General features: G+C 49.6%; 1 protein-coding gene and 1 non-coding gene across 2 annotated transcripts; both read left to right on the top strand.

Moving 5' to 3' along the window:
* The first annotated feature begins 5,051 nt into the window (after positions 1-5,051).
* On the top strand, positions 5,052-5,125 carry TRNAN-GUU (transfer RNA asparagine (anticodon GUU)). Its single transcript has one exon. It is a non-coding gene; the product is annotated as a tRNA-Asn (tRNA).
* Positions 5,126-5,221: 96 nt separating this feature from the next.
* On the top strand, positions 5,222-14,722 carry NDUFS7 (NADH:ubiquinone oxidoreductase core subunit S7). Its single transcript, XM_066342082.1, has 8 exons — positions 5,222-5,393; positions 6,898-6,931; positions 8,408-8,476; positions 9,018-9,135; positions 11,209-11,388; positions 11,467-11,513; positions 12,798-12,886; positions 14,556-14,722. Exons 1-8 carry the CDS (start codon positions 5,378-5,380, stop codon positions 14,651-14,653), a joined length of 651 nt encoding a protein of 216 aa, XP_066198179.1. The 5' UTR covers positions 5,222-5,377; the 3' UTR covers positions 14,654-14,722.
* The last annotated feature ends 232 nt before the right edge of the window (positions 14,723-14,954 follow it).

Raw genomic sequence — 14,954 nt, 5'->3', positions numbered from 1 at the left:
AAGTATTCTGGCAGCTGAGCCTTTTCCCTTACATCATGCTCTCCCCTCTGCACTTCTGATGTTTGATGGGGGTGGGGAGATGTCCTAGGTATTTGAGAGGAGGGTTGTTGAGCAGCATCCTTGGCCCCAGCCACTTGCCAAGAGCACCGCCATAAACGGATGTGGGTCTTGCTGCCTTTCCATCACCGTCGTGGAGGCAGTGACTCTTGCCTACCTCTTCTGCTTCCCCTGGGGCTTTGTCTTACTACATGCTTGAAGCTGCCAGCACCTCCAGTGGGCTCTTTATGCTGCCACCTTGTCCTGCCCTGTGGACCTCCTGAGGCCCTTTCCTCCACCCCTACCTTCCCCAGCCCAGCCCTCCACTGAACCTCATTTGGACCCTGAGACCCTGAGACCACACAGACAACTTCCCTATGGTCAGTTGACTCCCAGCACCAACCTCTACAGCAGAGTAGTCAAACCCACCCACAGGGAAGTAGCTCATTTCTACAGAACCACTTCTTGGAGTGGGGACTCTCATTGCATAGTTAGCACCTCTACAAGTCTGTTACTTATCTAAAAAATACTTGATTTTTTTTAAAATTTAGAGACAGAGAGAGGGATAGATCGAGACAGACAGGAACGGAGAAAGATGAGAAGCTTCAATAATCAGTTTTTCATTGTGACACCCTAGTTGTTCATTGATTGCTTTCTCATATGTGTCTTAACTGTGGGTCTTTAGCAGACCGAATAACCCCTTGCTCGAGCCAGCGACCTTGGGTCTAAGCTGGTGAGCTTTTTTTTTTTTTTTTACTCAAACCAGATGAGCCCACGCTCAAGCTGGCAAGCTCAGGGTCTTGAACCTGGGTCCTCGGCATCCCAGTCTGACGCTCTATCCACTGCATATTTGCCCTGGCTGGGTAGTTCCGTTGGTTAGAGTGAGATCCCAACATATAAGGAGTGGTGGTTCAATCCCTAGTCAGGGCACACACAGAAACAAATTGATGCTGCTTTTGCTTTTTTTTTGGGGGGGGGGGGCAGGGGGGCAGTGAGAGAAAGTGAGATAGGCAGACTCCAGCATGTTGCCTGACCCCTGCCAGGATCCACCCAGCAACCTCTGTCTTGAGCCAATGCTCCAATCAACAGAGCTATCCTCAGTGCCTGGGGCTATGTTTGAACCAATCAAGCCACTGGCTGTGGAAGGGAAAGAAGGAGGGGAGGGCAGGGAGGGGGGAGAAGCATATGGTCACCTTTCTAGTGTGCCCTGACCAAGAATTAAACCCAGGACATCCATATGCCGAGCAAATACTTTATGCACTGAGCCACCAGCGAAGGTCTCTTATTATATATAGTTTTTGTTTGTTTTAAAGTAACATATTCTTGCCCTGGCCATATATAGTTTGGTTGGTTGGAGTGTCCCAATATATATACAAAGGTTGTGGATTTGATCTCGGTCAGGGCACATACAGGAACAGATAGATGTTTCTGTCTGTCTCTCCCTTTCTCTCTCTCTAAAAAAATCAATAAAAATATTCACAGGGTAAGAATCTCAAGCCAAAAGAAGTATGTCTGCACAATGAACATGGGTCTCCTGCCAGATTTCACAGCCTCTACTTCTCCACATTTCCTGTGCTGAGGCTGCTTTCCTGTGCTTCCCCTCTTCTCCACCTTTGTCCTTCTACCACCCCCCACCCCCCAACCCCCACCCCTGTTCACCATCCCAGGAGGCCAGGGGTTCCTAAAACAGACTCTTCCTTCCCTTGTAACACACTACTTCTCCTGTAACAAATTACACTATATCCAGCAGTTGGAAAGAACATTCTGATTTCCGTGGGTCAGAAATTCAGGAGCAGCTTGGGAGGAGTAGCTCTGAAATCCCAAGGTCTCAGATATGGACCTGGGCTGGGAGCTTAGTTGCTGGGATGCTTCACTCACAGGGTGGGAACTTTGGGGGAAACAGGAAACCCAATAAAGGGGGGTGTCCATCAACAGTGTATCCACACTGGTTCAGGAGTTGTGCTAATGTATCATATCAGGGTAACATGTTAACCACAAGTGTGGGGTAGCTGGACTGTATCTTTGTAACTTCTGTAAATCAAATTACTCTAAGATACAAAATTAGTTTAAATATAAAAATCTGGCCTGACCTGTGGTGGCGCAGTGGATAAAGCGTCGACCTGGAAATGCTGAGGTCGCCGGTTCAAAACCCTGGGCTTGCCTGGTCAAGGCACATATGGGAGTTGATGCTTCCAGGTCCTCCCCCCTTCTCTCTCTCTGTCTCTTCTTCTCCTCTCTAAAATGAATAAATAAATTTAAAAAAAAAAAAAAAACTTAAAAAAAAAAAAAAAATCTGTGGGAACTATGCTTGACCTGTGGTGGCACAGTGGATAGAGTCATGAACGCTGAGGTCCCTGGTTTGAAACCCTGGGCTTGCTCAGTCAAGGCACGAAAAGGAAGCAAATACTATGAGTTGATGCTTCCTGCTCCTCCCCCTTTCTCTCTCTCTCTCTAAAATTAATAAATAAAATCTTTTTTTAAAAAAATCTGTGGGGCGCAGTGGATAGAGCGTTGGACTGGGATGCAGAGGACACAGGTTCGAGACCCCGAGGTCACCAGCTTGAGTGCAGGCTCATCTGGTTTGAGCAAAGCTCACCAGCTTGGACCCAAGGTCGCTGGCTCGAGTAAGAGGTTACTTGGTCTGCTGAAGGCCCGTGTCAAGGCACATATGAGAAATCAATCAATGAACAACTAAGGTGTCACAATGCTCAATGAAAAACTAATAATTGATGTTTCTCATCTCTCCGTTTCTGTCTGTCTGTCCCTGTCTGACTCTCTCTCTGTTTCTGTAAAAAAGAAAAAAAAAAGGAAAATGCTGAACGTTCCTAAATTAAAAAAAAAAAAAAAATCTGTGGGGCCTGACCAGGCAGTGGCGCAGTGTCGGACTGGGATGCAGAGGACCCAGGCTCGAGACCCCGAGGTCGCGAGCCTGAGCGTGCGCTCATCTGGTTTGACCAAGGCTCACCAGCTTGAGCCCAAGGTCGCTGGCTTGATCAAGGGGTTACTCAGTCTCCTGTAGTCCCTGCCCCCCCTATAAGAAATCAATTAATGAACAACTAAGGAACCGCAATGAAAAATTGATGTTTCTCATCTCTCTCCCTTCCTGTCTGTCTGTCTCTAGCTATTTCTCATCTCTCTCCCTTCCTGTCTGTTTGTCTGTTCCTAGCTGTCGCTCTCTCTGACTCCGTCTCTGCCATACAAAAATAAATAAATAAATAAAAATAAAATCTGTGGGAACTACCATTAAAGAGGATTTTTGCATCCACAAGAATTTCAGAGACCTGTCAGGCTGGCCACTCTTTTCATCAGCTTTTTTCCTCCTGTGTGTCACCCATTTAGCAGCGAGATTAGGAGATTAGGCCTGGTACTGACCTCATGCCTCTCATTCCCAAGAGAACTTGAGCTGCCTAAGAACAGGAACCAGGCTTGGCTTTGCTCAGCACGAACACAAGTAAAGGAGTGGTCCTCTCTAGGAGGCCAGCTCTGTCACTCACCTGCCTTTGCCTTTTTGGGCCTCAGTTTCCCCATAAATATAATGGGTGGAAGAGCTACCCCACAGAATTGTTAAAATGAAACAACAGGTCGTGGCAGGTAACTCAGTCAGTGTCCTCCCAAGACACCAAGGTTGAGGGTTGGATCTCCAGTCAGGTCACCTATGGGCAGTGACCAGTGAACAAGTAAGGCAAATTTACTTACAACTAATCAATGCTTTCTCTCTCTCTCTCTCTCTCTCCCACCCCTCTCTCTTCTTCTTTCTGTCTCTCTAAAAGCAATTAAAGAAAGAAAAAGGAAGAAATAGAAAAAGGAAGTAAAAAAAGGAAAGAGACATAAAGAAAAGAAAGAAAGAAAAGAAAATACAGGTGGAAAGTGTTCTTGCAAACTATTCACCTGAACAAATTGGGTTGGGAAAATGGGACGTTAAGGCTCAAGTTATATACATATAGTCTTGGAGGTCGGGGCAGGGGTTTGAGTATCCTGCTCTGTCTGTTCAAGTTGGCATGAGTGGCAGCCCTGCTCTTCATCTGCAGGATGAGAACACATTCCGGTGAAGGGAGATACCAGACCAAACTGGGACAATTTGTGAGGAAAGGATAATAATGTTTGCTGGGGCGCTGAAACGCTTGAGGAAGCTTGGGAAGCTTGGGGTCCAATTGGTGACCTTTTAAATCTTCAGTCCAACACCTTTGTCTTCTTTTTAGTATTTTTGTTGCTATTGTAAATAGAATTGTTTTACTTCTTTTTCAGATGTTTTGTTGTTAGTGAATAGAAATACAACTGATTTATGTAATGTTGATTTTTGCATCCTGCCAACTTTACTGAATTTATTAGTTTTAACAGGCTTTTTTTTTTTTTCCTTAATGGACTCTTTAGGATTTTCCTTTTTTAAAAATTGTTGAGTACTTACTTTTAATTGAACTTATTGGGGTAACATTGGTTAATAAAATTATATGGGTTTTGCCCTGGCCGGTTGGCTCAGTGGTAGAGCGTAGGCCTGGCGTGCACGTAGGCCTGGCGTGCAGGAGTCCCAGGTTTGATTCCGGGCCAGGGCACACAAGAGAAGCGCCCATCTGCTTCTCCACCCCTCCCCCTCTCCTTCCTCTCTGTCTCTCCCTTCCTTTCCCGCAGCCAAGACTCCATTGGAGCAAAGTTGACCTGGGCACTGAGGATGGCTCTGTGGCTTCTGCCCCAGATGGACAGAGCATCGCCCCCTGGTGGGCATGCCAGGTGGATCCCGGTAGGGCGCATGCGGGAGTCTGTCTGACTGCCTCCCCGTTTCCAACTTCAGAAAAATAAAAATATATAAAGAAAATTATATTGGTTTCCAGTGTACAGTTTTATAATACATTATCTGTAGTCGAGCGCTTTTTCAACCGAGCTTTTCGGGAAGGGTGGCAGGTAACGCTAACGCCGCTTTCCATCCAATCTCGCGGTGCCCGCGCGCAGGCGTATCTCGCCCCGTGCTTACAGACCAAGCATGCCTTGTAGGGCCGCATCTAAAACACTCTTCCAGTTCTGTCTCTGTGGCGCAATCGGTTAGCGCGTTCGGCTGTTAACCGAAAGGTTGGTGGTTCGAGCCCACCCAGGGACGTGAGTTCTTTTGTTTCTCCGCTTTAAAAAAAAAAGGGGCAGTGCTCCTACATTTTGGAGGCAGATTCCCACGTCTTTTCATCCCTCGTGAGGCATCGGGGCCCACGGCGCGGGGGACATCCGCGGAGGCGGAACATTCCAGGTCTGGGTTTCGGTTTCCGCGAACCCGCCTATCCGCTCTGGGCGACGGTCTCGGGAACTCGGAATAGTAAAGGGGACGGACCGAAGAGGTTATCTGAAGGCCGAGGCCAAGATGGCGGCGCTGTCGGGTGAGCTGGTCGGGTCGCCGGGGGCAGGGTACCCTTGGGGAAACTGAGGGCCGCTGCGACGCGGGACTTCCAGCCTTGGGAGGGGGCACCAGGGCGGGGCCCGACAGGGGCCAAGACGGCCCGGGGTGCTAACCTAGGAGTTCCCTAGAGAGAAGTGGCGTCTGGATTTCAGCCCCGACCGGCGGGGAAACTGAAGTCCAGAGAGGAGCCAGGACTCCCCGGGAAGGTGACATCACTCGCTCAGCAGGCGTCCCAACGTGGCCTGCTCCCGGAACTTGCATCCTGAGATTAGTGGTTAAACGCATAGGTGAAATCCACAGGGCTGCAAAGGAAAAGAGTTACCCCGAGACAGTTGTCAGGATATTGTCTTGAAACCAGGTAGGCGAGTTCCTCATTTAGGTGCTTGGTTATTAATGCTCACAATCTAGAAACGGGTCCGATTGCTGTGGTTTTGAAGGATGGGTGGAGATTCTGCAGCCCTTGTGACATCGTTGGTAAACGTGTGATTTCTGTTGGTGAGAACCTCGGGTCCTGCTAATGCGGGTCTCTGGTTTGTTAGCAACATTCAGAATTGAAAGAAAAGTAAATTTTCAGTATGACAGTGACAACAAAGAGTATTTTCTCTCCCATGCAAGCTCACGGGTCTGCAGATCTGTGAAGGGCATTTACTGGGCTGTGAGCTTATGCAAAGCTCTAAATTTTCAGGTGGGGAAACTGAGGCTCAGGAAGGGGCAGCACCAACAGGAGTCTGGGGCTGGGCAGTTAGCCTGTCTTCTGTGCTGGTGTCTGTGGGTTTGTTTACTCAACATTCATTACCTACAGCCAAGGCACAGAGGACACTGGGGAACCCTGGGAGGCCCTAGAATTGCTGGGGAGGCAGGCACCACACAAATTGAGAGAGCCTAGAGAGGCTGCTGTGAATCCAGTTGGAACTGAAACCTGCTCTGTGAGAAAGGTCAGTTGTTTGCACATGTAGGGCAGGGAACAGCAGATGGACAGCATATGCAAAGATGCTAAGGCGGAGCAACACTGACATATGTGAGGAAGGATGTGGAGCATGGCTTTTCTTCCAGGGGCTATGAGGTTTTAAGAAAGGGAATGGCACCCTCTGGTTCATTTATATACAAATATATATTTTAAGATTTTACTTACTGATTTTTTAGAGAGAGGAGAGAGAAAAAGAGAAGGGGGTGGGAAGTAGCAGGAAGCATCAACTTGTAGTAGTCACTTCTCATATATGCCTTGGGATTCAAACTGGTGACCTCAGCACTCCAGGTCAATGCTTTATCCACTGCTCCACCACAGGTCAGGCTGGTCCATATTATGAAAGACCTCTCTTTACCAAACATTTATTAAAGTAGAATTTTGGTAGACCGAGAGTAGAGGGAGTGTGCACCAGTCAGGGAGCCTGATAGGCAAAGATGTGGCTGACCCAGGCGCCCGAATTTGTGGCCTCTCATGCTATCTGAAACTCACTGCCCGCACCCTATGTTTCTCTCTGCAGCTCCCGGCCTGCTCCGCCCAATTCTTGCTCTGGGGTGAGTGCCTGAGTCTCTGGTCCTGGCCATGGCCACCTATCCAGAGGCCTTTGTAGGGAGGACTCAGACCGGAAGGGGGGATGTAATCAGAGCACCTTAGAGCTGGGAGGGGTTTGAACAACTACAGACAGAATCCTGACTCCTGAAGGTCACATAGCAAATCAGCGTCAGTACTGGGGCTGGCAGTCAACTCTCCAGCAGGTGGTATGTGGGCCCCTCAGTGGTAACAGTCCATGTTGTGGCAGAGCCTAGGTTCAGACCCTTGTCCACCAACCCTGCTGCCCTGAGAACTCAGTTGTTACCTGTTGCAGCAAAGCAATCTGCATTTGCTCAGATGGCAGCCCCATGGAGGCCTCCTTGGGAAAGGAAAGCAGGTGGCCACTGGGACCTCTTTGAGAGCAGAGCCCAGAAATCAAATACCCAGCACCACGGGACCAGGGACATGGCAGATCTAAGGAAATGGTTTTCCTAATGGAGGGAAGTCAGGGGGCTTTGAGGCAGGCATGGATTTAGGTTGAGTTAGCCGTTTCTTTCTTTTTTTTTTTTTTTTTTTTTGTATTTTTCCAAAGTTGGAAAGGGGGAGGCAGTCAGACTCCCGCATGCACCTGACCGGGATCCACCCAGCATGCCCACCAGGGGGCAATGCTCTGCCCATCTGGGGCATTGCTCTGTTGCAACCAGAGCCATTCTAGCGCCTGAGGCAGAGGCCATGGAGCCATTCTCAGCACCCAGGCCAACTTTGCTCCAGTGGAGCCTTGGCTGCGGGAGGGGAAAAGAGAGACAGAGAGGAAGGAGAGGGGGAGGGGTGGAGAAGCAGATGGGCACTTCTCCTGTGTGCCCTGGCCGGGAATCGAACCCGGGACTCCTGCACGCCAGGCCGACGCTCTACCACTGGCCCAACCGGCCAGGGCTGAGTTAGCCTTTTTATTGATAAAATCTTTTTCCTAAGGATAAAATACATATTCACTATAAAACAAAGAAAAAATGAGGAAAATGAGAGTAGTGTAAAATGGAAACTAGGCACTTTATAGCCCAGAGGTTAGCAGACTTTTTCCCTGAAGGGCCAGATAGTAAATGTTTTTGGCGGTGCAAGCCAGTCTCTATCAAGACTGCTCAACCTCAGCTATGCCTTAGTGAAAACAGCAGCAGACAGCACAGAAACAGATTGGTGTGGCTGTGTGTCAATAAAACTTTTACAGAATAGGAAGAGGGCTGCATTTGGCCCCTGGCTGCAGTTTCCCCAACCCTCTTCTAGGGTAGCTTCTGTAATAGCATCTCAGAACGTTTTTAGAGAGAGAAGAAAGAGAGGGGATAAGTGGGAAACATCAACTCATAGTAGTTGCTTCCCATATGTGCCTTGACTGGGCAAGCCCAGGGTTTCAAACCAGTGACCTCAGTGTTCTAGGTCAGTGCTTTATCCCTGCGCCATCACAGGCCAGGCCTAGGCTTCTCTTCATGTGTGCTCTGTCTCTACAGCTCTGGCATGGGTGCGGCTCTCCAGGTACGATGTGTCCATGCAAGTTTGGCTGCCGATGGCCCGAGCAGGTGAGGCCAGCCTTCTGGGTAGCCTGCACATCCTGGAGCACATCAGCCCCTAGCATATCAGTAGCCATGGTGACTCTAGCGCCCTTCCACACCAAGCAGGGCTATGCAATTCCTGGCCTCAGACTCCTTCCCAGCACCATCCTGTGCATCTGGGCCAGTGGTTGGACATCCCCAGACCAGCAGGGCCTTTGCTAAACAGTGTGTCAGCTGGCCCCTGTTTTCCCAGTGGGAAAACTGAGTTCCCAAGAAGACGGGGGCCTTCTGGAGTCACACCAAGGCAGGCCAAGGTGCATCCATGGCATCTCTCATTCCCTTGTTCAGCAGACTCAGGCCTGGGTACTGGGACTGTGCAGCCCCAGGTAATTCCCCCATGGCTCTTCCCAGTACTGTCCTTGGGACCAGCTGTGACCACAGCTTTGTCCTGTGCTCTGAGACACTGCTGTGTGCTAGGTCCCAGTGTAGAGGTTGTGGGGGTGTCCAGAGCTCATCTCCTGGGATTCCTGCCTGCCTAACACCTCCCTATGCCGTGTCTTATGCCCAGCACGCAACCTGCCATGTCCAAGGCTGGAGCCATGGTCCCCAAACCCAGCTCACTTCCCAGCAGCCGGGGCGAGTACGTGGTGGCCAAGCTGGATGACCTTGTCAACTGGGCCCGCCGGGTGAGCCCCCAGTCCTTCTCCGTCCCTCCATCCTCTGATGTACACTTGCACATGTGCACATAGGAAGCACACACACTTACCCCTGTGGTTCAGGGAGCCAGCTGGACTCCCCCAGAGGTTTTTGATATGTCAGAACTCATCCTCTACACCCCTACCCCCAGCTCTTGGCCCTGACATCCCCTCAGTGTCTCTGTTCCACCCTTTCGTCTCACCTTCAGCCTCTAGTGAAGGTGGCCCACCATCTTTCTGTAGTTCTGTTTTCTGTTCATAGACCTTTTTTCTCTTAATGTAAAAGTAACCCTTTTTTTTTGTGACAGAGAGAGAGATGAGAAGCATCAGTTCTTCATTGCAACTCATTAGTTGTTCATTGATTGCATCTCATATGTGCCTTGAGCAAGTGACCCCCTGCTCAAGCCAGCGACCATGGCGTCATGTCTGTGATCCCATGCTCAAGCCAAGTGAGCCCACACTCAAGCTGGCAACCTTGGGGTTTTGAACCTGAATCCTCTGCATCCAGTCCAACCCTTTATCCACTGTGCCACTGCCTAATCAGGCTAAAAGTAACCTTTTTATCAAGATAAGTAATATGTACTGAAAACATTGGCTCCTTTCTGACAAAAAATTTTAAAAGCTGTACTGTTCCCAGAGTCAGCCATGAAACAGTTTTTGTCTTTTATCCCCTCCTTTAAGTCATGTGCATGGCATGTCTCCCAAGAGACACATGTCCTCTCTCCCAAGACAGAGGCTCCTTTCAGTGCTGAGACAGGACAGGCCATGTTAACAATCCCCAATTGATGGCTTGTATGCTGGCTTGGTCTTTTGTGTGTCTTTGTGTCACACACAGCATCACAGTGAACACCCTACCAAGACTTCCAGCTCCAGGACAGAGGTGTCCACTGCAGCCTTGATTCTGACCCAGAGACAGGTCAGAGTCAGCTAGTTCAGGTGCTGGTCAGTCAGGTCGCCCTGCCATGTTGAGCATCCCTTGGACTGTCACCTGCACTAACTAGCATCAGTGGGGCAGTGGAAGCCACTTCCTGGTCCCAGATTAGATGCAGAGGAGCAGAGAAAGGTACGGCTGAGGAGCACAGTTGTGGGGAAATCAGGCACCAAACATAAAGGAGTCAAAGGGCGGCCGAGGGCCTCCAGGAGGGCTCTCTGGAGGAACTGGCATTTGGAGTCCTTGGATACAAGGAGGTATCCAGAACAAAATCTGTAGCATTAGGTCTGTGCTACATGTGGCTGCTGGGTAATTGAAGTAGCAGGTGGCCATATTGGAAGGATGGGGCTTAGAATATACTAGGTTACATTAGTGGTATTAAAATTTTTTTACCAGTTTTATATATATTTTTCTTTCTCTCTCTCTCTCTCTCTTTCTTTCTTCCTTTCTTTCCTTTCTTTCTCTCTCTCTTTTTCTTTCTTTCTTTCTTTCTTTTCTCCACTGACCAGGCAGTGGCACAGTGGATAGAGCGTTGGACTGGGATGCAGAGGACTCAGGTTCAAAACCCCACGGTTGCTGGCTTGAGCGTGGGCCCACCAGCTTGAGCATGGGATCACAGACATGACCCCATGGTCGCTGGCTCAAGCCCAAAGGTCACTGGCTTGAAGGCAAGGGGTCCTTCGCTCTGCTGTAGCCCCCACCCCAGTCAAGGCACATGTGAGAAAGCAATCAATGAACAACTAAGGAGCCACAACGAATTGATGCTTCTTATCTCTCTCCCTTTCTGTCTGTCTCTGTCTGTCCCTCTCTCTATCTTTGTCACACACACAAAATACATATGTGTGTGTGTGTGTGTGTGTGTGTGTGTATCCCCCCCCCCCCCCCGATAATGCAGCTACTGGCAAGTGTTGACCCACAAGATTAGCTCAGTTGACCTTCCTGTTGGGCAGCCCTGGGCTGGGGCAGTAAGCTCAGGCTTGTGACAAGCATTTGAAGGGCTTGGAGGCCACATGGGGACATGGCTGATGTGTCATTTTTCAAGAAAGGCTAGGAATCTAGGGTTTCCTATGTGAAATCTCCCATTTCTTTAAACACTGCGAGCCAACTGTCTACTCACGGGTTGACCACCTTAGAGCTCCCTGTGGCCCATGACCTTTGGCCTGGCTTGCTGTGCTGTGGAGATGATGCACATGGCAGCACCCCGCTATGACATGGACCGCTTCGGTGTAGTCTTTCGAGCCAGCCCACGCCAGTCAGACGTCATGATTGTGGCTGGGACTCTCACCAACAAAATGGCCCCTGCACTTCGTAAGGTAGGCCTGGCCCTGGCCTCAGCCCCCTCCCATCTTTCACCCAGTTGAGCCAAACATAGACCCTGTTGTCTCTTCCAGGTCTATGACCAGATGCCAGAGCCTCGTTATGTTGTGTCCATGGGGAGGTGAGTGCTGGTGGGGTTGGTGGCCATAAGCTGGCTCCAGCAATGAGACATACTTGTGACACACTGGCGTGTTTCCTCCCAGTCTTTAAATGGGCTTCTGTCTGATTGAGGTCAAGGAGGTATAATTTACTCAGGGAAACCCCAGAGCTGCTGGGAGCAGGAGAGTGACTCTCACACTTCTGCTGTACAAACATACAAACTGCCCCCTCCCCAGAGTGTTCCCTTCTTGTGGGTTATCATCACTCCCCCACCCCAAGAGCCCATCTTATTTCTGTTTCTCTGCTTTATGAATACATAAATGACATCCCCCTCTGTCACGTTTACATTCTCTTTGCCTTTTTAACTTGTCATTTCCCCACATTGTTAAAACCTGTTTAATCACTTAATTTTTTTGTTGGTTTAGATAAAATTCACATAGCCCCCTTTTACTTTTTTTTAAAGCAAGAGAGGAAGAGAGAAATATCGATTTTGTTGTTCCACTCATTTATGCATTCATTGGTTGACTTTTTTTTTAATTTTTTAAAATTTATTCATTTTTAGAGAGAAGAGAGAGAGAGAAGTGGGGGAGGAGCAGGAAGCATCAACTCCCATATGTGCCTTGACCAGGCTAGCCCAGGGTTTCAAACCGGCAACCTCAATATTCTAGGTTGATGCTTTATCCACTGCGCCACCACAGGTTAGGTCATTGGTTGACTTTTGTATGTGCCCTGACCAGGGACTGAACCTACAACCTTCGTGTATTGGGATGATTTTCCAACCACTGTGAAAGTTTGCCCTTCTAAACTGCAGTTCAGCCCTGGCTGGGTAGCTCAGTTGTTAAGAGCATCTTCCCAACAAGCTGAGGTTGCAGGTTCAATCCCCAGTCAGGACACCCACTAGAGTCAACCAGTGATGTCATGAATAAGTGGAACAACAATTCAATGTTTCTCTTTCCCTTCTTCTCTCTCTAAAAAAATAAAGTATGCAATTCTGTACCACTGGCAACTCATGAACCCATTTTCTGTCCTGTGCCTGTTCTGGACATTTCACATAAATGGAATCACACACTGTAGCCTTTTGTATTTGGCCTCTCACTAAGCATCGTTTTCAGGATCCATCCATTAGGTCTACCTGGTCTCAGGTGACTGATATCTTTCCTATGACTTCACATCCCATTCTTGTTCTTTTTGGCGCTCTGGGCACCTGCTTACAGTTGAAGGCAGGTGTGGGTTAGGCGCAGGGCCCCAAGGAGGGAGTAAGGTCTGGTTGGCCAAAGAAGCCCTTACATCACTCCTCCCCCTCCAGCTGCGCAAACGGAGGAGGTTACTACCACTACTCATACTCTGTCGTGAGAGGCTGTGACCGCATCGTGCCTGTGGACATCTACGTCCCAGGTAAGTCCACTGCCCATGTCTCTTGGAACCAGGCCTTCAGGTCCTCACAAAGGAGTCCCCACGCCCCTGCAGACACAGTGGGCTTTCCCTGGTTTTTGTGTGACAGAGACAGAGAGAGAGGGATGGATAGGGACAGGCAGACAGGAAGGGAGAGAGATGAGAAGCATCAATTCTTTGTTGCGGCACCTTATTTATTTATTTATTTTTAAATTATTTTTATTTATTTATTTATTTATTTTAGAGGAGAGAGAGAGAGAGAGAAGGGGGAGGAGCAGGAAGTTTCAGCTCCCATATGTGCCATGACCAGGCAAGCCCAGGGTTTTGAACTGGCAACCTCAGCATTCTAGGTCAATGCTTTATCCACTGCGCCACTACAGGTCAGGCCATGTTGCGGCACCTTAGTCGTTCATTGCTTTCTCATATGTGCCTTGACTAGGGGGCTACCTCTTGGACCCAGGATCACCCAGGTGGTCAGGTTCAGCAAATCAAAATGCAGGGTGCCCAGTTAAATTTGAATGTCAGAAAAACAATGAATAATCTTTTTCATTTTAAGTATGTCCACCAGGATATTCAGAATATACTTATACTAAAAAAAGTACTGGTGCATTTTATCTGGCTGCCCTGCGGGACTCTTACGCCTCTTCCCCTGGCTGATCAGCAAGGGTGGCCTCATGGGCATGTGCTGGCACCTCCCAAAGGCAGAGAAACAGGTTTTCACATTAGATTAGAGCTCAATGGAAAATGGGGTTGATTCGTTTAGCATTCCGCAAATATTTATTGAGTGCTTTTTCTAGGCCTGGGCTTGCCTTAGGCAGTGCTGGGCTCTAAAGAGGCCTCAGCACTGGGACAGGCCCTGGGGAACCCCTGAGGTTAGGGGGGGATTGAGCCTGACAGAGATGCATCCAACCCTGCCTAGTGGATGACAGAGGGTACAGTGGGTGGGGCTTCAAAAGATGCATAGGAATCTACCCTGGAGGCTTGTTAACCTTGACAAGAAGCCAGACCCTTAGACGATTATTGCTTGATACATGACGTCAGGCAAGTCTCCTTTCTGAGCCTCAGTTTCCCCATCCACTAAGTGGGCCATTGTGATCATACTACCAGGCACTGAGCACCAGAGTCAGCTGGAAGTAAGTAACCATGACAGTTCTTTATCCAGCCACTCAAGATGACGGGCCTATCAGGTCCTGGGAAGTCCTCCAGGTGGCAACCTGTTCCTGTTTCTTCCACCCGAGATACTGAGGCCAGGGACTATGAGGATTCTTTCTCTGGGGGTTCCCTTTTCAGTCTGGGCCTCCCTGCCCTGCCCACCTTACTGGCTCCTCCCCATGATGGGCCAAACTGCCCAGCCTCTTTGGTGCAGACTCAAGGGACAATGGGGTGGGGGCCTGTCTCAACCCTCCCCATACTGGGAAGTGACCCTCAGTCTACCTGCAGCTCCTAGGTCATTCTTCCCATGGCCCTGAGTGGCTCAGGCCTTTCCTGCTTAATGTGGCTTGTAATTACTGCCCCCAGTTGGGACGTTTGAGGTTCACATGCCCTTTGTCAGGCAGCAGAGGGCAGGGTAGTGCTCCAGCAGGACCCAGAAACCAGTCAAGGTCTCCTGTTTAAGCCAGGGCTATGGGCCCCCTCCCCATGGGCAGATACTGAGGCAAAGTCCCACCCTCAGGCTGCCCACCCACGGCCGAGGCCCTACTCTATGGCATCCTGCAGCTGCAGAAGAAAATCAAGCGGGAAAAGAGACTCAAGATCTGGTACCGCAGGTAGTGCCACCCAACTGCCACCCTGTGATCTCTTCGTCATCCCAAGTGATCGTCAATAAATCCACGAAACCCACCTGGACTGAAGCTTGCCTTTGTCGCGTATGGGCAAAGGGCTGTTGGAGGTAGGGAGGTGCCCACAGGGCTGAAAGCACCCCCTTTGCCAGAGGTAGGTGGATGAGTGCTGCCTTGGGCAGGATCAGCCCTTAGAGATGATGAGGCCCTGGAGGCAGATGGTTCAGTTTATGCCAGCCCTTCTTTGGGGCCCTGCTCTTGATCTACTCCAGTCCCCACTGTGAAGGAGGGGA

This window comes from Saccopteryx leptura, chromosome 1 (assembly GCF_036850995.1).
Source record: "Saccopteryx leptura isolate mSacLep1 chromosome 1, mSacLep1_pri_phased_curated, whole genome shotgun sequence".
Taxonomy (NCBI): domain Eukaryota; kingdom Metazoa; phylum Chordata; class Mammalia; order Chiroptera; family Emballonuridae; genus Saccopteryx; species Saccopteryx leptura.
This window is presented reverse-complemented; position numbering and strand designations above follow the sequence as displayed.

What these genes read in the sequence shown, in the direction of transcription:
- NDUFS7 (XM_066342082.1), top strand. An exon ending in TGGCCCCTGCACTTCGTAAG is followed by an intron (nt 11,389 to 11,466) that starts GTAGGCCTGGCC and finishes TGTCTCTTCCAG; the next exon opens with GTCTATGACCAGATGCCAGA. An exon ending in TGTGGACATCTACGTCCCAG is followed by an intron (nt 12,887 to 14,555) that starts GTAAGTCCACTG and finishes TCCCACCCTCAG; the next exon opens with GCTGCCCACCCACGGCCGAG.